General features: G+C 38.0%; 1 protein-coding gene across 1 annotated transcript in view; it reads left to right on the top strand.

Annotated features, from left to right (window-relative positions):
* Positions 1–23,679, top strand: part of MTA3 (metastasis associated 1 family, member 3) — a 222,757-nt gene that overhangs the window by 197,525 nt on the left and 1,553 nt on the right. The window contains exons 10-13 of the mRNA XM_006882383.1: positions 7,405–7,479; positions 10,680–10,738; positions 18,970–19,094; positions 23,073–23,224. Of these exons, the coding sequence (XP_006882445.1) occupies positions 7,405–7,479; positions 10,680–10,738; positions 18,970–19,094; positions 23,073–23,224 (411 nt within the window). The remainder of the gene's footprint in view (positions 1–7,404; positions 7,480–10,679; positions 10,739–18,969; positions 19,095–23,072; positions 23,225–23,679) is intronic.

Here is a 23,679-nt window from a genome sequence, read left to right as displayed (position 1 = left end):
GTTGCTTAGGAATCAAGAAGACTGGTGCCTGGTTCTCAGTGGTAGCTGGTCACTGCTCACATCATCACCAGTGGGCACTTTCTCAGACCTTTTACACTCCCCTGTGCTTTCTGTTGAATAACAGACAAAAGTTTGTGGAAACAGAAGTGTGGACACCTCTGTGCATTGCTTTACTGGCACTTAACAAAGTTTAATAAGTTCATTAAACTCTTATCTCCTCTGAATGTAGCCACTCCAGATGTATTCTATTGTTTGTATTATATATAAAAAATATATATATATGTATTTCCTAATCTTTGACTTCCATCCTATCTGTGTTTAAAAATACAGAGCTCTGACTGGCTTTGACAAGCACTGTGGCATTTGGACAAGAACAAACTGGGAGGAGGGTAGAGAGAATAGTGCAACAATGAATAAATGGAAACCCAAAATCTCTGTAAATGTTTATGAAAATTAATAAAATATAGAAGAAGAAAAAAATACAGAGCTCTGGTAGTCCAGTGGTAAGGAGTTGCCTTGTCAACCCAAAGGCATGAGGTTCAAATCCACCAGCTGCTTTGCAGGAGAAAATTGAGCATTTTCCTCCTATGCAATTTACAGCATCTAAAAACTCATTGAAAGGTCACCTATTAGTTGATTTCAACTCAATAGTTAGTTGATTTCTAACACCAACAACTTGTCTAGACTAGGAAGCTCTGATGGAGTAGCATGTAGGTGGTTGTGACACTGAGCGTCTCTGGCAGTTGATATCCATGATTTAATCTTTGGCAGAAAGATGGACAAACTCCTGCTGTGTCATTTACAACCTCTGAAAACTTGCTGGAAAGTCAGGTATAAATCAGTTTTATCTTGATGGAGATGAGCTTTTATTTATAAACTAGGTCTTATGTAGTAGACAATGAACAATTGATCCCCCCCCCTTTTCTTTTTTTTACCAGTCTGAGTTAACTGGACTATTTATTTGAAATATAAGTATTAATATGATTTGGTTTAAAGTCATCATCTTAATGTAAGTTTTCTTGCACAAGCAGCTCTTTGTTGCTTTCCCACTTAAAAATAATATTTTGAGCATTATAGGCTGGAGGCTAGGTGCGCCTAATCTGGCCTATAGTCTTCGCAATTACGTGCTATGCATCAGAGAGTTGGTTAGTGAATAGGGTTGACAGAAAGAGAATTGATGCCTTTGAGCTGTGGTGCTGGAGAAGAGTGTTGAATATACCATGGACTGCTAGGAGAACAAACAAGTTTGTCCTGGAGAAGGTGAAGCCAGAATATATTTGGACTCAAGAGTTCTGAAGCTTCATCTGACATACTTTGGGCATGTTGCAAGGAGGGGACTGGTCCTTGGAGAGGAACATGATGTTTGGGAGAGTGGAGGGACGGCGCAGGAGAGGAAGACCCTCGATGAGATGGATCGATTCTGTGAGTGGAGTGGTGGGAATGAGTGTGTTTGATATGGCGAGGTTGGCACAGGATAGAACGGCATTTAGAACTTTTGTACATAGGGTTGCTGTGAATTACAAGTGACTTGATGGCACATAACAACAACAACATAGTTTTTTTACTATTCCACAGTCAACGTCTATGGTAACAGTAGTCACGAAATCAGTAGATATGCTGCATTGGGAAAGTCAGCTGTCAGCAGCCTCTCTAAAGTGTTAAAGAGCAATAATGTCAGTCTAAAGAATAAGGTACACCTGATCCAGGATAGGGTCTTTCAGTTAATTCCTCTGCATCTGAAAGTTGGACAGTGAGTAAAGCTGATAGGAGAATCAATACCTTAAAATTGTAGTGTTGGAGGATAGTGCTGAATGGACTACCAAAAGAGCAAATAAGGCTGTTTTGGAGGAACTGCAGCCAGGGGTGCTCCTTAGAGGCAAGGATGGTGAAACTTCCCCTAATACAATTTGAACATGTCAGATAGGTCAATTCTTGGAAAAAGACTTCATGCTGAGAAAGATGGAGGATCAGAAAAAGAGAAGACAACCTTTAACAAGATGGACTGACACAGTGACTGTATCATTGGCCTCCACATGTCAGAGGCTGGCCCAGGGTACAGGGCAGAGTTGCTGTGAGGAGTAGTCAGCTCCACAACACCTAATAACAATAACAAAGAGAAACATGACTTGAAGTATGCTAACTCAACAGCAACTCAGTTCATTGCCATAGAATTGGAACCTGCTCAAAACTGACCCTTTGGTGGGTCTCTGAGTCAATATATTGCACAGGAGGAGATTGCTAGTCTTTCTCCCACAAAGTTGCTGGTGGATCATAACTGGCAGAGAGGTGTTGCCTTTAGATAAGCAGTGCAGCTCCTCACAGACCATGCCGCCAGAGCTGGAAACTTGCTAAGGATCCTCTAATAGTCAACATACAAAACCACAAAGCCTTTCTTTTATATAATTAGATCTCTTTTGATGGGGAATCCTTTCAGTGGAGGGTAATTTATAATTACTATATTTATTTAGACTTTAAATTCTTTTAAACAGATTTAATTTTGAAAAGTAGATTATTCAAATCTTTGGAGGTCCTGCAAGAAGACCATAGGCTGGATGTCAGACTAGTTCTATGTAAAGGGTCTAGCAAGTAAACTTGTATATCTGCCCTGTAAGGTTAAGGCAACTGGGAACCTGCTCAGATAACTTACGCTTCAGAATCATAACCCTATGACTGACAGAAGCCACTCACCATGAACTGTTGTTGTAGTAGAATGGATGCATGATGTACCATCCTCACTATCTAATTCTGAATTTAGAACTTAGACACACTCATCTGATTGGCAGAAATAAATCACAGAGTCTAGGAAATGCAGTATTTCTAATTTTTATAGTATAAGAAGGTTGGACATAGAAAAATGTGGAAAAAGAAACCGAGTACTTCACTCTATTACATATGCCATAGGGGAGTTCTTGTGGCTTAATAGTAAAGAGTTGTCCAAGGGAATGTGGTTTGAATCGACCAGCTGCTCCAAGGAAGAAAGATGGACAATCATCTCCCATGTGATTTACAGCCTCTGAAAACCTGATAGAGGATGTGTTGAGTCAACAGCACATAACAACTACATGTGTCATAACTGGCAATGGAATCTACAAGAAATGAGCTAGTTTATGCAGAAAATTTATTATAGAGTGTAAAGAAGCTAACAGAGATTCTAAAAGGCCTGTAAATCTAATTAAAGAATTTTCATAGCCAAGAACATTATGTACTTTTAAATAATGTCATTCTGGCAAAAACCCCAGGTGAACCGTCTGCTACCTCTACCAGTGTGCACACCTAAAGATCGAATTTTTCACCATCATGACCCAGTTCCTCAGTGCCTCAAACCTGGGATCTGCCCTTAGGTTAAAACTAAGCAGCAAGCCTCCGAAGCCTCCTGCTGTTGAGTGGATCCACTCGTGATGATCCTGTAGGGCAGGGTGGGATGGCCCTAGATGATCACTGAGGTGGTGAGTCTCTGTGGAAGCTGACTGCTCTGGCTTTCTCTCAGGGAGTGGCCAGTGGCTTCTGACCACTAACTCTATGGATAGCAGCAGAGAGCTTACACCATTGCACCACCAGGACTCCTTTAGGTTTCAAATACTACTTTTTAGCTATTTTTATGCTTAAGATAGTTTTGAATGCAGTAGAGAAACTAATCCTAAACTCATTTAGAATAAAGAGTAAATTTGTTTTCTTTTTAAAAGTATTTATCATTGAATTATATACAGTATTGGTTATATTAGTCAGAGTTCTTCATTAGAAGGTATATAGTTCTATTCTCAGTGTTTTTCTTAAGAAGGGAAGAATATACTAAGTTATTTTCTCTTCTCACAAAGTCTCTGGGAAGGGCAAGAAGCATGCTTGGAGGCCACCATTCCAGGACCTGTTCCATTTACAGAGGAGAGAGCCTAGCCTTTGCTGCTTGCTGATCTGCCCAGTGTCCCTACATTCACACTCAGCTTCAGCTGTTCATTTCTGCCCTTAAGGGTCATTCAAATGTCAGCTTTAACAAATCTGCCACATACACATGGCTGCATTCTTTTTCATAGATATATGGGAAATGTATTTCAGAGTTTTCAGCATTATCAGCACAGGAAGCTGAGAAGTTGGTTGGATATGATTGTACATTTTTCTGCCACTATCTACTTTTTCTGCAACTGCCAAACATCCATACTTGCCTTTATGTATATGCTTCCTTTCCATACTTCTTGTAATCATCAGCAGTTATCTCGGAATCTGTCCCTGAGAGGTACAGACTTAATTGAGCATAACATAAATCTCTGGGTAATGTTTATGCCTGTTTTCATACCTTGTAAACAAGTAAACAGTAAACGTAATGTCTAAGGGGGGAAAAAAGAAATGGGGATAGTTGTTTTCTGTTTCTAAAATTCATCCGAAAATTTTGCTTGGCCTAATCTCTCCACTATTCTCTTGTCTGAAGTACTCTACACTATCAGAGTTCTTTATCTGGTAGGATGATCCAAACCTAAATCTTTCTGTATCGGAAGCAGTGTTGGAATAAATCCTGAAGTAGTATCTATTCAGTGACAGTAGATGCAGTGTCTAATGTCCTTGACTGGCTATTAGGAATGGTGCCATCTCAAATGTCCCAGTATTCTTGGTTCCTTTCAGAGGGAACACTTGGAGTAATCCAGTTTAGTGAGAGGACATCTCGGGAATGCTGTTTCCTTGTCTTTCTGTCTACTTTGTTGATACCTTGTTTGGAAACATATTGCTGTAGCTCTGTAAAGAGAAAGGTCTACCAGAATTCAGTAAGTTATCTTGTTCACCTGATTAATATGAACTTTATGTAGCGGGAAACTTTTGCTGACTGTGGAGACAGAAATAACCTAACGCCCATCCTGAGAAACCTGTCCAACAAATTTCATCCCTAAAGCTCATTGTTTGCCTCCTTTAGTTAATTCTTTCCAAGTTCTTGATCTCAGGGACTAGTAAACAACTACTGTCCATGAGTGAGTATAGATTAGTGCACTGGCCCTCTCTTTACAAAAGTAAACTAGATGTGTAATTTAATACCCTGCCTTTTAAAAGGATCACCTTTCCTCACCTCCCTTCAGGGATGCTTCTGCATAGTGGTCAGGTTCTTGGGTAGTGCAAACAGTTTACACTTGGCTACCAACTTAAAGGTTGGTGGTTCATAGTTACCCAGTGGCACAACTAATGGTTGGAATCAGCAGACATAGTTCTGACTAGTGCCAGTATATGCAAGTCATCTGTCATATTCAAATTTTTTCTTCCTCAACTGTATCATAGGGATCCCTCATCATGAACCAGAAGTCATAAGTGAGAGTTGAGGGAGAAATGAGTAGACACAGTCTTGTATACACATGAATGTTAATATCTCCTTGCTTGAGCAGTGAGGGTCCTGGACACAGTTTATTAGGATTTTATGGATTACATAAAATCTGGTTCATGATGAGAGATTCAGGTGACAATCCACTTGGTTTTATTTTCTCAAACTTCTAGGCCTAATTGAGTGCCAGCGACTGATTCTCAAGAGAATTACAGGTAATGCGAAGGTTTTAGTGTGCTTAAAAATCTGAGAGATTGTACTGTTACTACTCATGAGAATGTGCCATAAGCTTCATTCGTGATCCCTCAGACATTTTCTACATCATTATATCTCTTGGATAATAAGAGCTAAGTAGAAATCTCCACCTTTCATTTTTCACTCATTGTCATTCGTAATGACAACCAAAATATCAATGACGATGTAGATTTGGCCCTAAAGAACCTAATGTTAAGGTTGCCACCAGTTAAGTTTAAAATAATTTCTGTTCTCTGCAGTTGATCTGTTTCTCTTTAGACCAAATTATTGAGTTAGTGTGGAGTGGCAGAAACAGCACTGGTCTTATCTGTGTGGGTTACAGGTAGATTTCTATCTGCAGCGAATCTGAGACCTTTTTAATTCTCTTACCCCACTGAGCTCTGGAGGCTTAGTGGTAAGAAGCAGTGCTGCAATCCCAAAGGAAAGTAGTTCAAACCCACCAGTTGCCCCAGAGGAGATGAATGGGCAGTCTCCTGTGTGTGTGTCAATTCTGATTTGAAAACAACCACCCACTATAGCACATTAAGGCAAGCTGAATTAGAGGCGGTGGGTGTGCCTAGTCACCTGTGAGTGAGATTTTTACTGAGAGTTCCTTAGTTTGGAAGTTTGATCTGCTTTAATTTGCATCTTGGATGGCTAACAAATCTTTTCCTTTACTTGAGGGTCATAATGAATATGGTCTTTGATTGTGGTCACTGGCCATTTCTTAATTTTTATAGAGAACAGCAAAGGCTATTTTCCTATTTTTATAATAGGAACTTCTCTGGACTATGTTCTTTTTCTGAGATTTAAGCTTTAATTTTATTTAAAACAAAGTAGATTAAAATAGAATCTTTTAGAAAGAGATGGAGAATCATATGCCAGTGCCTAAATAAACCCAAACTGTTGCTGGCATCTTTGAAAGCCAAAGTAACTCTGGTTGTTACCGCCTGTCAAGCTGATTGTAATTCATGACCACCTTAAGTACAACAGTGTATCCTTCTCACAAGCCCATCCTTTCAGGAGTGTGCTGATATCCATCACTGTTGATGTCCACCAACTATGATATGTCCTCCTCCTGCAATCGGTTTCTACTAATGACATATCCAACAGGGAACTCTGATGGCATAGTGGTAAGGTATTACATTGCCAGCACAAAGACATGCAGTCAAATCCACCAACTGCTCCACAGGAAAAAAGACGGGCAGTCACCTCCTATGCAATTTACTGCCTGTGAAACTCACTGAAGGGTCAGCTGTGGGTCAGTTTTAACTCACGGTGTACAACAAAAACAATGACAGGTTCAATGCAAGCAAGACAGTGTTCTGGTATGGGCCGTGGGTTTTCACTGGATAATTTTCAGAAGTGGAACACCAGGTATTTCCTAGTATGGTTTAGTCTATAAGTTCTGCTGCAGCCTTTTTACCATTGATGACCCTGCTGGTATTTGAAATAGTAATGGCATAACTTCAGCATCGAAGCGGCATGCAAACCCTCACAGTATGACAAACTGACATACAGGCGATGAAACGGGCTAAAGCTCATTTAAATATCATTTCTAAAATTGTACTGCAGCTGCACCTGTAAGAACCTTCCTGTGTAAGTCACTCCATAATATCAGTCACAGTGTTTATAGTTTTTAACAAAATGCTCAATGAGAAATAGAATGTTATACTAGAGTCTCTAACTATATATTGAATATAACATGTTTACAATACTCTTTGCTAATAATTATTTACCATTTTCTTTTTAAAAAACTAATCTATAATGAATCTTCCATACTGATTTTGCCTAATTATCTTCAAGAAATAGCTTTAAAGGAAAGGTTTTTCTATAGTAGCTTGTTTTCATTAATTATCATGTTAAATATTTTTCAGCTCCCTTGGAAATCATTGACTAGCATCATTGAATATTATTACATGTGGAAAACTACTGACAGATATGTACAACAGGTAATTTTTTCAAATGACTACTAATTACTAGAATTAAATTTAATTATTTTAATATATTTTAATGTTTCCTAGCAGTATTCTTAGTGTTTTATAAATGGGATTTTTTTTATTAAGATTTTTTTCAAATTCATTTTAAAGTGTGCAGACACTTTGAATTTCCATTCATTTGTTGTTGCACTTTTCTCCCTGCCCACCCCTTCCCCAAGTTTGCTTTTGTTTTGAAAAAGTAAAAAAAAATTATTGTTATACAGTCCACCTCCTCCCCCCCAGTACACTCCACTATGCAGCTTTTATTCAGGACTCTTATCATGATAATAATACCTAATCATATATTCCTCCTAAACAGTTCTCTCCCTCATCTGTTTCAGTGCAGTACACATTTATCTGCTCTTAGGTTCTCCCAACCCTGATGTCAGTCCCGCTTTACAACAGTGGCACTATGCAGTATTTGTCCTTTTGTGACTGAGACATTTCTCTCAGCATAATGTCCTCTAGGGTCACGCATTTTGTATAATATTTCATGAGTTTCTTGTTTTTCAGTGCAGCATGGTATTCCATTGTGTGAATATACCACAGCTTCTCTATCCATTTGTTTGTTGATAGGAGTATTCTTAGATTTAAACATTTAGTTTTTCTTTTTTTTCTAGATATTTTAAAATATATCATCTCATTTTATTACTGATTTATTTTGTTTTTTAAAATACATCTTTATTTTGAAGGAAGATCATATCCTCTGGTTGGATCTAGTACTTGATCCTGTTTCTTCTGTATCACACACTATTTCCTTCATTTTTTATAAAAGCAGATCATTTTCCCATTCCACACGTTATACACATTTTGGATATTTTTTAATAGAGCCAGTAGATTTTGCATTCATTGAATATTTTGTTCTGTTCAAATCCTGCTCATCCTACTTCCTCCCAGTGTTTTCTTTTCCTGTTTCTTTTCTTAACTCTTCCTTCCTTCTGTATTTTGTCCTTCAGCAAATGTTACACTTTAGATCTCAAATGGTTTGTTCTTCTGAGGAGTTCATTCTTCCTTAGTGTTGACATTCACCTTATAGGATGTGTCTGTTGTTTGACTGAAATAAAGCTTTGAAGGTGAGTTCAGTCCCAGACCTGAAAAATCACTAAAGGAATATTTAAAAAAAAAAATAGGGCTCACACAAATGTTTAAGTACTTGCCTACTAGCTGAAATTCTGAACCCACCCAGAGGCACCTCTGAAGACAGCTTCTGAAAGGTCAGAGCCTTGAGAACTCCCTGCAGCAGTTCCACTCTGCATTCACGGGTTGGCCAGCAGTGGGTGTCTGCTCCGTCACAACTAACAATAAAAGCAATAGCATGTTCAGTAAAGTCAGCATGAGTGCTGCATTACTGAACACTAAACCATTCCTGCCAAGGGAGATGCAGCGTTACATTCCTACAAACTTGATGCCGTGGCATGTTCATCAACCAATCACTACAAGACCTTGTCTTATTCTATGCTATTTTCCTCCCAAAATAAAAGGTATATCATTTGCAAAGAGGGGGGAAGGGGGGGTGGGTGCAGGAAGGAGGTAGTGAATGGTGCAACAATGAATGAGTATTTTTCCTAAAAGTGAACTGGGGGAGGAGGAAGGGAAGGAGAGGGTAAAATGTGCAACAATCAATGAATGCAAAATCTAACTTCTCTGTAAACATTGGCTAAAATCACAATTATAGTAAATTTAAAAAAAAAAGAATCCCTAAAGGCCATAGTCTCAGAAGTAACATAATTTTTAAAATTTAGTCTTAAGCATTTTGGTAACTTAGTGGTCACTATGGTAAGTTTTTTGGAAAGATGACATTGAAAGATAGTACTACAGAGGCGTTTTCTTAAATGTGATTGATACTTTATTTCTGAATATAGTTGACAGTAATGGCCTAAGACATTATTTTATCACAAAAATATTGAGCAAGTAAATCCTTATAAAAGATTGATAATTTAAATCAGTACCTTCAAATATTTGACATTTTTAAAGCCTTCCTCCTTTGTATTTCTTGAGCTATATATTTGTTCTCACATATCCCATTTTCAGATACTTTATTTTGAATACTATTATTTTGAGATCAAAAGTACATTTTTCCTGATATTACCTCAGTCAGTGCTTGTTTTATATTGCTATGGTCTTGTCATACAAGAAGAGGCAAATTATATTTAACAAAGGCTTTTTTACCCAAATGTGTGGATAAAAATTGACATTAAGCTATTTCTTATTCATTATGACCCCATGTGTGTCAGTTGAACTGTAGAAAACTGTAGCGTTTTCAAATGACTAATTTGTCAGAAATAAATCACCAGGCCTTCTGAGGTTCCTCTGGTTGTACTTGAACCTCCAACCTTCCAGTTTGCAGCTGAACACATTTAACATCCCACAAAGAGACTCAAATCAAAGAAAAAAAAGACTTCCTGAAGATGGTGGAGATTATAACATCAAGGATGATTGACAATTATTTAGATAAAATTTGTTCTAAAACTATTAGTTCATCAGAGTTTTCTACTCTGGAAAGTAAAGTATTGCCTTGTATTTTGGGTAGTTTTTTTAAATATTATTTCTTTCTCTATTTGCATTTGTTATTATGTTTACTACTCTCTAGCTTTTATTATACATTTCCCCACCTGTTTGTCCAGTATTTGGTTTCCTTTGATAACAGTAAAATCTGATGTGTGTTCAAGTTTAGTGCATATCTTGCAACATTGATGGGAAATGTATGGAATGTACTGTAATTCTGCTTAGAATAATTATTATCTCATTCTCTTACCAGAGTTTGGAAGCTAATACTTCCGAATCTTTTATAAAAACAAAAAATTGTCATTGTGTTTTGATACTCCTCCATAATATCCTCCCTTCCTTCCAAAAGGCATCCAGTAAATAGAAACTTAATTGGAAAAACCGAATCACTAAAATATAGTTTATTCAGGAATGGTAGTTAGAATTGTTCATTGCTTTAGTTTAAAAAAAACCAAAACTTTATAAAAAAATACTAATACTTGACATTCTAGCCCTCAGAATCTAGTGACTATGTGAGATTTGTTAAACACACGTATATGGTAGAAAATTATGATTTTTGTCTCTTTATGCTACAGTTAATTTTCTGATTTTTTTTTCTTTTTGTAAGATGACAAAGTAGTAGTGATTGTTAGGCCTTGAATAAATATTTTGTCCATCTTTTGCTTTAGAAACGTCTAAAAACTGCAGAAGCTGAGAGTAAACTGAAACAAGTGTACATCCCAACTTAGTAAGTAATGGAAATCTTTTAAATCTTTGTCATAATGTTCTATCAAAGCAGAATGTGTCAGTTGGTCCAAATTCCCCTGTATTAGGGACTTTTTCCATGTGTCTTAACTCTCCTCCCTTATACTTCTACTATGATCTTATAAAAAGTTTGTGAGACAAGCCAGAGTAGACGAACATAAAGATTAGAGGAAAGTGCCATGCATGTCTCACATATGCCAGAGAAACAGTCACAGAACTCTGGGGATATTGTATATTATTTAAAGCAAGTGACTTCTGAAATGTCTACATTATGAACTGAGTTGGGTTCTTTGTTGTGTTTTGGGTTTGTGTTTTTTTTTTTTAATAATACACATTCTTTTATGATAAATGTACTTAGTTGAAGGTTTTACATTGGTTTTTTCTGGCAAGACTAGGGAAAATTCATTCAAACCATATTTTGTAAAAGTTGGATAAATAATGGGTAAGTTTCAACTGTTTCGGGTATCTAGCCATCTATCATTATTGTCCGCGGCATTTAAAATGGAATTGTACCCTTTGTTTATGCCTTTAAAGTATGAGCATTCTTATGAAAATTTTATACTGTTGTTGAAAATATATACAGCAAAACGTAACACCAGTTTAGCAGTTTCAATATGTACTGTTTAGTCACCTTGATTACATTTTGAGCTGTGCAATCATTCTCACTCCCCTAAATTTCTGACCCCTTTAGTTCCCTGTCTAATCTTAAAAAGTACTGTTTCAAGTTTGATACCATGTAAATTAGTTCTTTTAACACCATAATACTCAAGGCAGGCCTTTTTTTACTAAGTAAACTATTGTTCAGGAGATATTTTTAATTTAAAATTTAAAGAAGTTCATCAGCCTTCATCAGGAATCCTATGGTCCAAGAGAATTTGAATTTCCTCCTTTTGTTCAGAACTCTATTGTGGGTTCTTTGATTATAATATTCAGTAATGGTAACTGGGTACCAGCCTGTTCTTTTGGTCTCATAGCAGAGGAAACAGTTGTACATGGAGCTAGGCAGCCTCAAGATTCACATCCCTCTCCTATCCTGACTCTCCTATTTCCTCTACTATTCCAGGTAAATACAGACCTATTGTTGTACCTTTAATGGCCACTTGCAAATTTTTCAGAACCCAGGGACTATACAGCAAGCTAGGAGGTAGAACAGAAGCAATAAATATGCTTATTTAAATATATTTCTATAAATATGTTTTAAGATGCCCCGTAAAAGAAAAACTAAACCTCTAACCCAAGGAACCAAATCCTGTGAACGTTTTAATTATACATAGCAGCCTTAACAACTATTTTGATTTTGCTTTAAGGTTTTTTTAGGATGGAGATATTTGCAATTGTTAGCATAGAACTTTTGACAGTTAACTTTTTATACATGTATAGCTTATTAACATTAATTAGCAATAATCAACTGTACAAGCTCACCCAAATCAGTGTGAGATTTCCATCACTGCTCACATTCACCCCCTTCCACCCCCCACCTAGTCTCTCTCCCGCCCCTGGTGACTGACCACTGATAATCCTTGCTTTCTGTACATTTTTCACTTTGTCTTTTTACATGTGAAATTATACTATATTCCTCCTTTTGTAGTTGACTCACTTTCACTCAGTGTATCTTCCAGCCAGGTTTATATTTGGAGCATGTGTGAAAACCTCATTTCCTCCTGGCTAGGTAGTAGTCCATCGTGTGTTTGTGCCATGTTTTCTTTATCCAGTCATGAGTTGATGGGCAGTTAGACGGTATTAATTCTTTAGCTGTTGTGAGTTGTACTATGGTGCACACTGATGGACAAGTCTTCTTTGATTCTCATGTATTTTATTAATACTGACCCTGGGGAGTTGCACTGCTCACTCAGAGGCCACACTTTTCTGAGGTCCGAATCCACCAGCAGATCTGAGTGATGGGCACTCTCCTCTAAGGCCAGGGCAGGAACAGCTGTGAGTCTTGGCAATGAATTGAGTTTTGAGTTGAGGTCTTTTGGTAATTAAAGAGAGGATGGACAGGGAAGAAATAACAGGGTCGCACAATTTGAAGGGTAGAGAGAAAGGGGTGGGTCAAAGAAATGGAGAAGATCTGGTGTGAAAAGCAACGTATATGAACTTGGTAAGCAAACTAGTATAAAATAAAACTTTTATTTAAAAAATAAATTTTTATTGAAAAGAATTATTCAGTTACATATTGTCTGTGTTTGCTTTCACTCTATAAGAGCATAGTTGAGTGATCGCAACAGGAATTCTATTTCTCACAAAGACTTGATTATTTGTTACTTACCTGACTACAAATAAGCTTTGCCAATCTCTGAATGAATTTTGGTTCTCAGGATAGAATTTTTAATGATACATTAAAAAAATCTTACTAATATCATTTACTATCCAACTCGCCAGTACACAACAACAATAACGTCATGTACTCACTTAAACATTGCCATTGAGTCTGTTCTAACTTGTAACAGCCCTCTCTCAGGTGAAGAGGATATAAATCACAATAAGAGAAAACTGCTCACCTTCCTCCTAAGTTTCCACTGGTCAGTTTGGTTGGTGGTTTAAAAGCACCAGAGATTGAGCCTTTGAGTTAAGCATTACAGCTATCCATGGATTGTGCCACGAGAGTTCGCTGTATCATATGCACAAATAGAAGATATATAGCTACTTTACTTAGTAAGTAACTGAGTGCTTTGATACATTTTCCAATTAACTCCAAAATACTTTTAAACAAATAATAGATTAAAAATTTCTTTTATTCAGTCATTCTGTGGAGCCCTGCAAAAAGGGCAAGGGCCACTGTGGGACAACCATATTTGACTTTAACAGTTTCACAAAGGCAAACTGTCCCCATCAACACCATCTGTAACGCAAAAATAATTTTCATGAGGTCAGACATGTCCCCCACCCTCCACACCTCTTTATATTTACCTCAATACCAATCTTACTCCTTTACTGGGTCCAAAATCCTAATCAATAGCTCACAGACCACATGGACTCATATTGGGGAAGTCAAAAGAGGCTATATTTCCAACTAATAGCTGAATACAGTGACTCAATCAGGACAGCTTACAAAATGTCCTCTCGGCCATCTGAGCCTTGAGCCTCACTACTTTAGGCAAAGTTTCAAAAGTTCTCAGTCCTACAATGAATAATGGAAACCCTAAGTCTCAGTAAACTTTCATTAAAATTAATTTTTAAAAAAGTTCTTGGTCCTGCCAGTATTGAGTCCTCCACTTCCCTACCACCCCACTGCATCCTTACACAGTTGTTCAGCAGACTTGAGCCAAGACTCTTAACTTAGCTCTGGGTCTGTGTAATTAGCAGTCCCAAGGTAGCTCCATCTCATGTTGTTCTCTGGCGCTTGATGCCATAGGTTGAAGTGGAGCAAGGATTTCTGGCCCTGAAGGACATAGTACAAGATATTCCTTTTTCTTTTTCTTTGCTGGTGGGGAACATCACTTCTACTATTGGACTGGTCAATTTAATGGCTAGGCCTAGTGGATTGGTGAGACTAGCCAATACACTTTTGGATTGGTAGACAGTCAGTCCCCTTGTGGATAGGCTAACACGTCCTGTTCACATATTTTTTTCCCTTTAACTTGGCAAAGTCAAGTTCATTGGCTAGGAAAAACATTTTAAATAAACTCCACAAGTGCTGTAGCCTATCTGTAAAGCACTTTGTTCACTTCTAGACATAGAAAGTTTAAGAGGTCAGGCTTTCGCTCAGGGCTTACCTTCCAGTTTGGAGGAGACAGAATGCAGTTAGCTAGTCCTTAGTGTGATGAGTACTGTGATGGAAAAGAGTAGTGTCTGAGTTTATACTAAGTGAGCACATCTCAGTCTGTACCACCAGAAAAGCTTTCTTGAGAAAAGAGTTTGAGTACTCTCTCAAAAGCCAGTTTGATCCTGAGGTGAACAGGCGTAGGACATACCCGAGTGACAGAGAAAGACAGCATGGCTGAGATAAAAAGAGTGTGGTGGGCCATGAGGGAGCAGATGTTGAAGGCACAGACTGGTGATCTAAACTGTCTGAAAAACAGTGAAGATGGATTTTAAACAGGGACATACCTTGATCAAATTTGTACTTTAAGGAAAAGCTGGACATAGAAATTCCATATGACCCAGCTATTCCACTGCTTAGAGTTTACCCTGAGAAAATAAGAACCGAGGCACGGAGACTTGGACACCAATGTTAATAGCAGCGTTATTCACTATCACAGGAACACGGAAACAGCTCACACATCCAAACACAATGGTATGCATTGAGAAATTATGGTATATTCACTCAATGGAATACTACGCAGCACACAGGAGCAATAATTTTGTAAATTATTACCTAACTTGGGAGGGACTGGAGAGCATTATGCTGAGTGCACTTAGTTCCGTAGGACAAATACTGTATAAAGCCATTCTTATAGAATGAGTACAAAGATCTAAGAGGAAGAATGGGGAACATAGGGGTGAGGGTGGGTGGGGAGGAGGGTTGAAGGTGGTAGGGGCGCTTTTATCGGTGGAGGAAGGGGTGGGTAAAGGAAAGGGGAAAGATCTAGTGTGAAAAAACAGTATATAGACTCTTTGTAAGTAAAGCAGTAGAAAATTTAAAAAAATTTTAACTGGCTGTAATTTGGAAAAACTATGTAGGGCAGGAAATAAAGCAGACCAGTTATCAGAAAAAAGAAAGAAAGATAATACAGTAGTGGCTGTGGAAATGCATGATTTTGAGGTGATTGGCTGGTTATAGCAATGAAAGAGGTAAGATGAGCCCAGGTTTCTGGCTAGCACAACTAACTACAGAATGCTGGTAAAGAACAAACTAAAGATATTTGCATTTGTTGTATTCAAAAGTATTTTGTCAAGGTAGCTCAGAGCAGAGTTTAAGGGCTGTTGTCCATAGGGTCGCTATGAGTCGCAAGCGACTCGACAGCACATAACAACAACAACAACGACAGCTTTAGTGACAAGAACCTGTTCTGCAATCTTGAAGGCATGTGGGTTGAACCCATCAGCTGCTCCATGGGAGAAGGATAGGCAGTCTCCTACTGTGTGATTAACTGCCTCTGAAAACCCACCAGAGGGTCAGCTATAGGTCGTTTCTGACTCTGTAGTACACAACAACACAACACATTGTGTCATGTATATTAATCTTAAATTTTGAGGAAGGGTCTAGACTAGCCATGAAGGAGATTTGCTAGAAAGGCATAAGGGAAAAGGAACTTAAACCAAGCCGTATTTTAATATTTATAGATGAGCTAGAATGGGAGAATGAATTGAAGTGGCTCAAGCTCTAAGAGGAAATAGAATGAGTCTAGTGTAGCAGAAGGCGAAGGAGAACTGTGTTTCAATGAGGAAGAGAAATTAACAGTAACAGATGCTGCTGAAAAAGACCCAGTGAGTCTAACTATCATTGGTGATCGTTAATGGAGTGGTTAGAATTACATATGAGCTGAGGAAATGCAGGCTGAAGAGTGGCAGCTCTCAAGAACTGGTTGAAAGGACTTTTGAGATAAATAGCTCTTGGATTTAAGGATAATGTTAGAGTTTTTAAATGAGATAGATTTATAATTGGTAATATGGAAGATACAGGGGCATTTGGATGAAGCCGGCAGTGAGTACTCCCCAGAAAGCAAAAGCGTACAATCAGAAGCACAGATGAGGGAATGAGTGGCTTATGCTTTAGACAAAAGGGAAATTTCATATACTGTATCTTTTACAGCTAAACTTTAAAAAATGTGTTTCTAAAAGATTTCTTGAGATTGTCAGACAATGGCATCAGTCATTTGTCACCTGAGGATTAGTTTATCAGCACCTTGATTTCTGCAGAACACATATTAAATTATTTACCTGACTCTATTCAGTCTTTGCATGCTTATTTTTATTTTGTAATTATTGTAATTCAGGCCAATGATTTATTCAGTCAACATTCCAGAGTCATTTGAATGACTAAATTTGTATGTGTTGTCTTTTTTTTCCGTTCTGCTCATCTGTAACTTTGTGTTGTTATCGTTTACCATCAAGTAGGAACCAACCCAAATGAGTAGGAACCAACCCAAAGTTGACCCTCCTGTGGGTTTTCAGGGGCGATTAATTGCATGGGAGGAGAATACCCAACCTTCTCCTGCAGAGCAGCTGGCAGATTCGAACTGTGTTCCTTCAGGATTGCAGCACACACTTTTACCACTAGGCCACGAGAGCTCCCCCAAATTAGCTTTTTAAAAACACATATGTTAAGCTCTGGGGGAAATATCTCCACTTGCCTCTGAAAACCCCATGGAGGGTCAGCTTTGGGTCAGTTCTGACTCAACAGTATACAACAACATACTTAACTCTGAAAAAAAGGCCAGGATTTTTCTTTTCTGACTTCTAGGCATGGTCATTTCTCCTCATACAGTGTAGATTTCATTACTGTTTTGTTGGTTTGTTTTAGTTAAAAATACTACTACATATCATTGAGAAATTTAGTCATTCTAAATCATCACTTTTAACTTTTTATGTTTCCACCTGAAAAATGTAAGAAGGAAAATACATTTTTTAAAAGGTGTTTTTTAAAACTTTTTTTAATGCCATTGCTGACACATATTATAACTGTAAATAATAGCCCTGTTTGTAGAACATGGAGCTCAGTGCACACAGAGGTTAAATGATTTCCTGTGGACCAGGGGAGGAGGTGTCACCAGGAGGTATAGTAACAGCACCGAAAGAAATCTCAGGTAGAGTCTATGCCCGCAGCTCAGCCATCCTATTTCACAGGCCAGGTTTCCACCCTGCACTTGGACTAGTAAGTGGAACCTGGGCACAGGCAGCAGAGCTAAGAGGAATCCCGTGAGTGCACAGTTTCTCTTCCATGTGTTGTGATAGCTCTTATTACTTCCTTAGCCAGGAAGTGAGACTACAGTATGCATTAAATCGTTCAACATTTCATTCCTAAAAATAATTTTATTATTTTACTTATTTTCGGCCTTCTTTTAGCATGAAAGCTCTTTTAAGCCATTGTTTTGTACAGAGCCCTGAATACATAGATGTTAAATGAATTGTGAATTTAGTGAGAACTGCATGTTCTCATAGCATGTGTAAAATGTGGAGGGTAGGTGTGTGGGAGACAGTTTTGTTTATGCAGTAGGTAACTTCACAATAACAGGGGCTATGTGTTTCTAAGACTTTGTGGCCGAGTTAAATTTCACATCTGATAAATGTCTCCTTTTTCTTCCCTCTCGTCCAAAAGGTTCTTGAAAAATGAAACAATATCAAAATACCTATATTGACTTTTCTAAGTATAAATCCACCATAATCTTTCAAGCACAATAGACAGGCATTTATCTTATCATAGGCATTCAGAAACCCCCCAGAAGTGCTGACTGCCCCTGCAGCTGTGTCTGAAGCCCATTCATTGACAGTGTCGTCTAGAGGCATTGTGTGGGGTATCCATTGCCACACCACCAACAGCAGTAGCTTCCACTAAACCACCAGTCCCAGAAGGAGCCCTGGGGTGTTGTGCTGCAGTACATAATGTGTCAGACTGCTAACTGAAAGGTTGGCAGTTCCATTCCACCACCCACTGTGAGAGAAGATAATGGGCAGGTTCCACCTATAAGTCTTTAGAACTTGAATGAAGCCTGATTGAGGTTCACTCTGAATTGGAACCAGCTTGAAGGCAGTGGGGACCAGGCCCAGGGATAGTAAAGTGTGAAGGGCCCTGCATTGGGCTTAATTCATGTGGTTAAAAAGAAAAAAAAAATTACTTCTTGGTCAAATTTATGATGATAAGTTATAAAACTTAATAGCTGTATCTTTGAAAGACACCAGAGTGTACTATATTCTTGAGAAATTAGATTTGGATGGACAAGAAATGTATCTTTGTTTATTTCGTGTCAGATTTCAGTATTTGGCTTTATATAGCTAGGGGTTTTAAGAGGCGTCCTGGTGACACAGAAGATAAAGGACCTGGCTCCTCATCGTCTTCTGTGAAGACGGTGAACCCTGGAGACTTTGTGGTGCCGTTCTCTGTTCCCATGAGGCCGCTAGGAGTCAGGATTGAGGCTACAGCAGCAAGTTGTGTGGTGTAGATTAGTGAGTTGGACTAATTTTATCACCTTGTTTCTATGAATTTATTTCTCCTCACCTGACATTTTAAAGCTACTATTTATGTGTTAATCAGATAAATTGGTAATGAGATCTAGAGCCTTTGCTTTGTTGCACAAATCATTTTTACCACCTCCCTTTACATTTTATTGAAAGCAGCAAACCAAATCCCAACCAAATATCCACCAGCAATGGAAAGCCTGGCACTGTGAACGGAACAGTAGGAACCACATTCCAGCCCCAGAATAACGTTTTAGGACGAGCTTGCGAGAGCTGCTTTGGTAAGTCTCCCCAGCCCTGGCTAGATTTTCTTCCAACAAGCCTGTCTGCATAAGGGACTTTGCTGTGTTGACTAACTGAGGGGTGAGTGTGGTCAGTACTGGGTGGAGAGCAGTGTTGTGTGTCTACCGAGGAGGACCGATGTCCATCGCTGACTTCTACCTGGGACAGAAGGCAGTTCATTCAGCATGGATTATGTTCCAGACAGTAAACGTAAGCATTTACTTACCTTTTGTTTGCCTCTTGGAAGTCTCTTATTTGTTGCATATTCTACAGCAGTATTTCCTAAAATTCATTCAGAGTTGTTATTAGCTTTGCACAAGCTGTAATATTGTGATAGATACCAGTACCCCTCATGGAATTTCTTGGTATGCTTTGGCGAATGAAAAGCTGCATGTAGATCTTTTACTTACAATTCTCAGACTAGTCTCCCTCTGAAGACTAGTTGGGAGATGTTATTCTGTGACATTTCCTTTTGGTCTCAGTACCTCACTTTGTCCTTCTCAGAAACCTGCCAAAGGCTGCTAGTATGATATTGTACTTGCCTTGGGTGTTAAATGAGGTTGGTGAGATGGACTGTTAGGGATTTGATACACTTTATATTTTTATTCAGATGCCTGTTCTTTCAGAAGTGGGTGCCCAGACTGCTTCTTAGTCTTTCTTAGTCTGGAAACTCCACTGCCCTGTGGGTAACCATGCTGGTGTTTGAAATACTGCTAACATGGCTTCCAACTTTACAGCAACATGCAAACCACCAAAGATGGTAAACTGACAGACTAGTGTTGTTACCCAAAAGAGCAAATGATAAAGAAGCAACTATACGTGAACTATATAAAATTAATAACAGTAGGCAAGTCAATCCCTCCCCTCAGTTCAACAAACTGACAGATCAATGCTGTACCCAGAAGAGAAACTCATAAAACAAGTAAGCACAAATTTGAAGTTTATTCAAGCACACAGTCTTTGAAGACTATTCAAAAACTACAGAGAACTGCCAGAAATACAAACTAGCTAGATTCGAAAGAGCCTATGGCCAGAGAGATTACTCATTACTGATTATGTCATTACTGATGTCAGATGGATCTTGGCTGAAAACGGAGAATACCAGAAAGATATTTACTTGACTTTTATTGACTATGAAAAAGCATTTAATATGGATCATAGCAAATTATGGAGAGCACTGGAAAAGATGGGAATCCCAGAACACTTAATTGTGCTCATGCAAAACCTATACCTAGACCAAGAAGCAGTTGTCTGAATAGAGCAAGGGAAACTGTATGGTTTAAAATTAGTAAAGGTATCCATCAAGGTTGTATCTTTTCTCCATATCTGTTCATTCTGTATCGTGAGCAAATCATTGGAGAATTGGACTATAATATGAAGAAGAATGTGGCATCAGGATAGGAGGAAAACTCATCAATGACCTATATTATGCATATGACACAACCTTGCTTGCAGAGAGTGAAGAGGACTTGAAGCACTTACTGAAGTTCAACAATTAGAGGCTTCAATATGGATTTACATCTCAGCATCAAGAAAACGAAAATCCTCATCACTGGACCCATAGACGATATCATAATATATGGAGAAAAGCCTGAAGTTGTCAATGACTTCATTTTTTTGGATCTACAATCAACACTTTAGGTAGCAACAGTCAAGAAATCAAAATACATATTGCTTTGGGGAAGTCTGCTATCAAGAACCTCTCCAAAGTGCTAAAGAGCAAGGATGTCTATGGTTTAAAGACTAAGGAGTCATGGTCTTTTCAGTTACTTCTGATGTGTCTGAAAAGGGTGGCAAATAAGGATGATAAACGGAGAACCAATGCCTTTGAAGTGTGTGTTGGAGAAGATTAGTGAATATCTCATGGACTGTCAAGAGAGCAAACAAGTCTGTCTTGGAGGAAGTTTAATCAGGTGTTCCTTAATGCCAAGGATGGTGAAACTTCATCTCACATTCTTGGGGCATATTGTCAGGAAACACCAGTCCTTGGAAAAGGACATAGTTCTGGGAATGGTAGAGGATTAGAAAAAAGACAGGAAGGTTCTCAACAAGGTGAGTTGACACAGTGACCGTAGTGACGGAGTAGAGCATGTTAGAGACCAGTAGGATGGTGCAAGATAGGGGAGGGTTCAGATCTGTTTTCATAGAGTTACCAGGAGGTGTGGTTGACTCAAGAGCACCTAATAAGAACAGTCTGTTTACTTAAAGCTCAGGCAGTAACCTCTTAACGAGGCATTGGTACTATTATCATTGTCATCCATTTTATTTAGCTTTGAACAAACTCACTTGAGAGAGGAGAGGCAAGGAGGCTAATACTTAGTAAAGGTTTATGTGGTGCCAGGTTTTTGCTTCCCAGCATCGATTTGAGGGATAGACGCAGTCTCCTGGCTTAAGGCACAGGAGTGGGGGCATTTGCTACTCTATACTACACAACAGGCTTCAGCATTAGAAAACTTTAAAATCAAGCCATGTGATTATCCCTCCTGAGCTAAGGGAAGCTGTGTGAGCCAGATAAATTACAGCCTTCCTAGAAATGGTACACCCAGATGTGTAGCATTTTTCTGAACCATAGGTGCACAACGCGAGACCACCTGTGGGCAAAACAAGGTTTTTACATGGATGGTGTCATAAATGTTCTTTGGATTGAGTATTCTTAAATTTTTTTCAAACTTACTTATGTTTAAAGAAAAACGAATACTTTAAACAAATAACAGTTGCTTAAAATCTATCTTGAGTGGAATTTGGGTTAATTTTGTAAGAGAAAACCTGTATTGGTAAATATTAAAGTGATATATCTTGATTAGTTTGGGTAAAAATGTATCTAGAAATAGGAGTGAAGTACTATAATGAGAATTTAAAATAAATCTCGAATCTAACATTAGAATTAATAAAATTAATTTTTAAGTAAATCAACTTATTTATTGTTTTTAAATTGTGAAGGGGTAAGATTTTAGACTGCTGTTTGCAAGGGCTCTTCCATTCATGGTGTCTATAAAAGATTATTTCCAATAAGTGATAAGGCAGTTTGAGTACAAAGGTCACCCTGTTTTCTCTTGTTGACCTTGGCTTGTGAAATGGTATTTGACACCTAGATGTACTGTCTGAATGTTTTGGTCTATATTTACTAGAACATAATTTACTAGAAAAGAAGAATATTATAAGGCAGAATATTATTTGTGTGCACCTCATTTATTTCTATTTCAGCATCAAAGTTTTGATTTGAAACTTCTAATTGTCCCAGGCCTATCATATTTAGGTAAACTGTTGAGAAATCACTGGATTTATTAGGTTTTAAGTGTGCTGTAATCTCAGCTGCACTTGCTTACTTAACACAGAGTTATAGTCTTGAAAGAAGCAAGCTCAGTTATTAACACAGAAGTATTTAAATACTTTATTTGCTTCTTGATTATAAAATGAAAGTCAATATTGCTAATACATGTATCAGTGGGGCCCCTCTGAGTAACTTCGTGAATCAAAGTTTTCAGAACTTTGATATAGGCTTAACAATTAATGAAAAACACCTATCTATGAGGACTTATTTCCAGAATATACACAGTGAAAACCATTTTTAATTAAAAAAACAAAACAACTCTGTAGCATAAAAATCCGTAAGATGCTTCACATAATAGTTTCTCAAATTGGTTCTGTGAGGAACCCTGGTAGTATAGTGCAGTGTATTATGCTAATCAAAAGGTAGACGGTTTGAATCCACTGCTGCTCCAAAGGAGAAGGAAGGACAATTTGTTTACATTTCTATCCTTGGAAACCTGAGGAAGGTAACTGTGGAGTTCCAGTTATCACTGGGCCGTGATATGAAATAGGACATGAATGTTGATGTCTATACTATACTTTCTTAATTGACAAGGCAGTGAAGAACAAATAACTAAAGATTACTTTGAAATGTATTTTTGTTGTAACTGTTGTTAGAAATTAACGATAAAGCATTCTTCTCTTTTCCCCTGTTTCTCCCTATTTAGCTACACAGTCTCACCAGTGGTATTCTTGGGGTCCACCTAATATGCAGTGTAGATTATGTGCAACTTGTTGGCTATATTGGAAAAAATATGGAGGCCTAAAAATGCCCACCCAGTCAGAAGAAGAGAAATTGTCTCCCAGCCCAACTGCAGAGGTATATAAATAACAGTCTTTTTTCCGTGTTTTGTATTTTAATGCTATATTTTCAGTGACTGGATCATGGAGAAGCCAAGTACAGTATATGGCAGTTAAATCAAAGGAAGCTGTTTCCATGGCTAAGTGTAGTAACTTCATTGTCCAGGGTGGGTGTGGGGAGGGGAGGCAGAGACAAATGAAAGCTTGTCAGGTCTTGTGTGATTACTCAGACAAAAGAAGCCTTCCCTCTGTGGGAAGTGCTAGCATAAGGATCCTATCATTTATTTTAATTGCTTGTTTGAAAATAGTTTACAACCTTTAGATAATGTGGAGAATGTGGTTCATTACATCAAATACTAGCTATAAACTGAGGAGTTACTATATTGAGTTACTATATTATATATTGAGGGCTACTATATTGTAGGAGGGATAAGAAAGTATTGACACAGCCTTGAGAGAAATGACAGTTAAAAT

The sequence above is a fragment of the Elephantulus edwardii genome, unplaced genomic scaffold, assembly GCF_000299155.1.
Source record: "Elephantulus edwardii isolate Elephantulus edwardi_28Jun2011 unplaced genomic scaffold, EleEdw1.0 scaffold00019, whole genome shotgun sequence".
Taxonomy (NCBI): Eukaryota; Metazoa; Chordata; class Mammalia; order Macroscelidea; family Macroscelididae; genus Elephantulus; species Elephantulus edwardii.
Note: the sequence above shows the minus strand (reverse complement) of the source record. Positions and strands in the feature narration are given on the sequence as shown.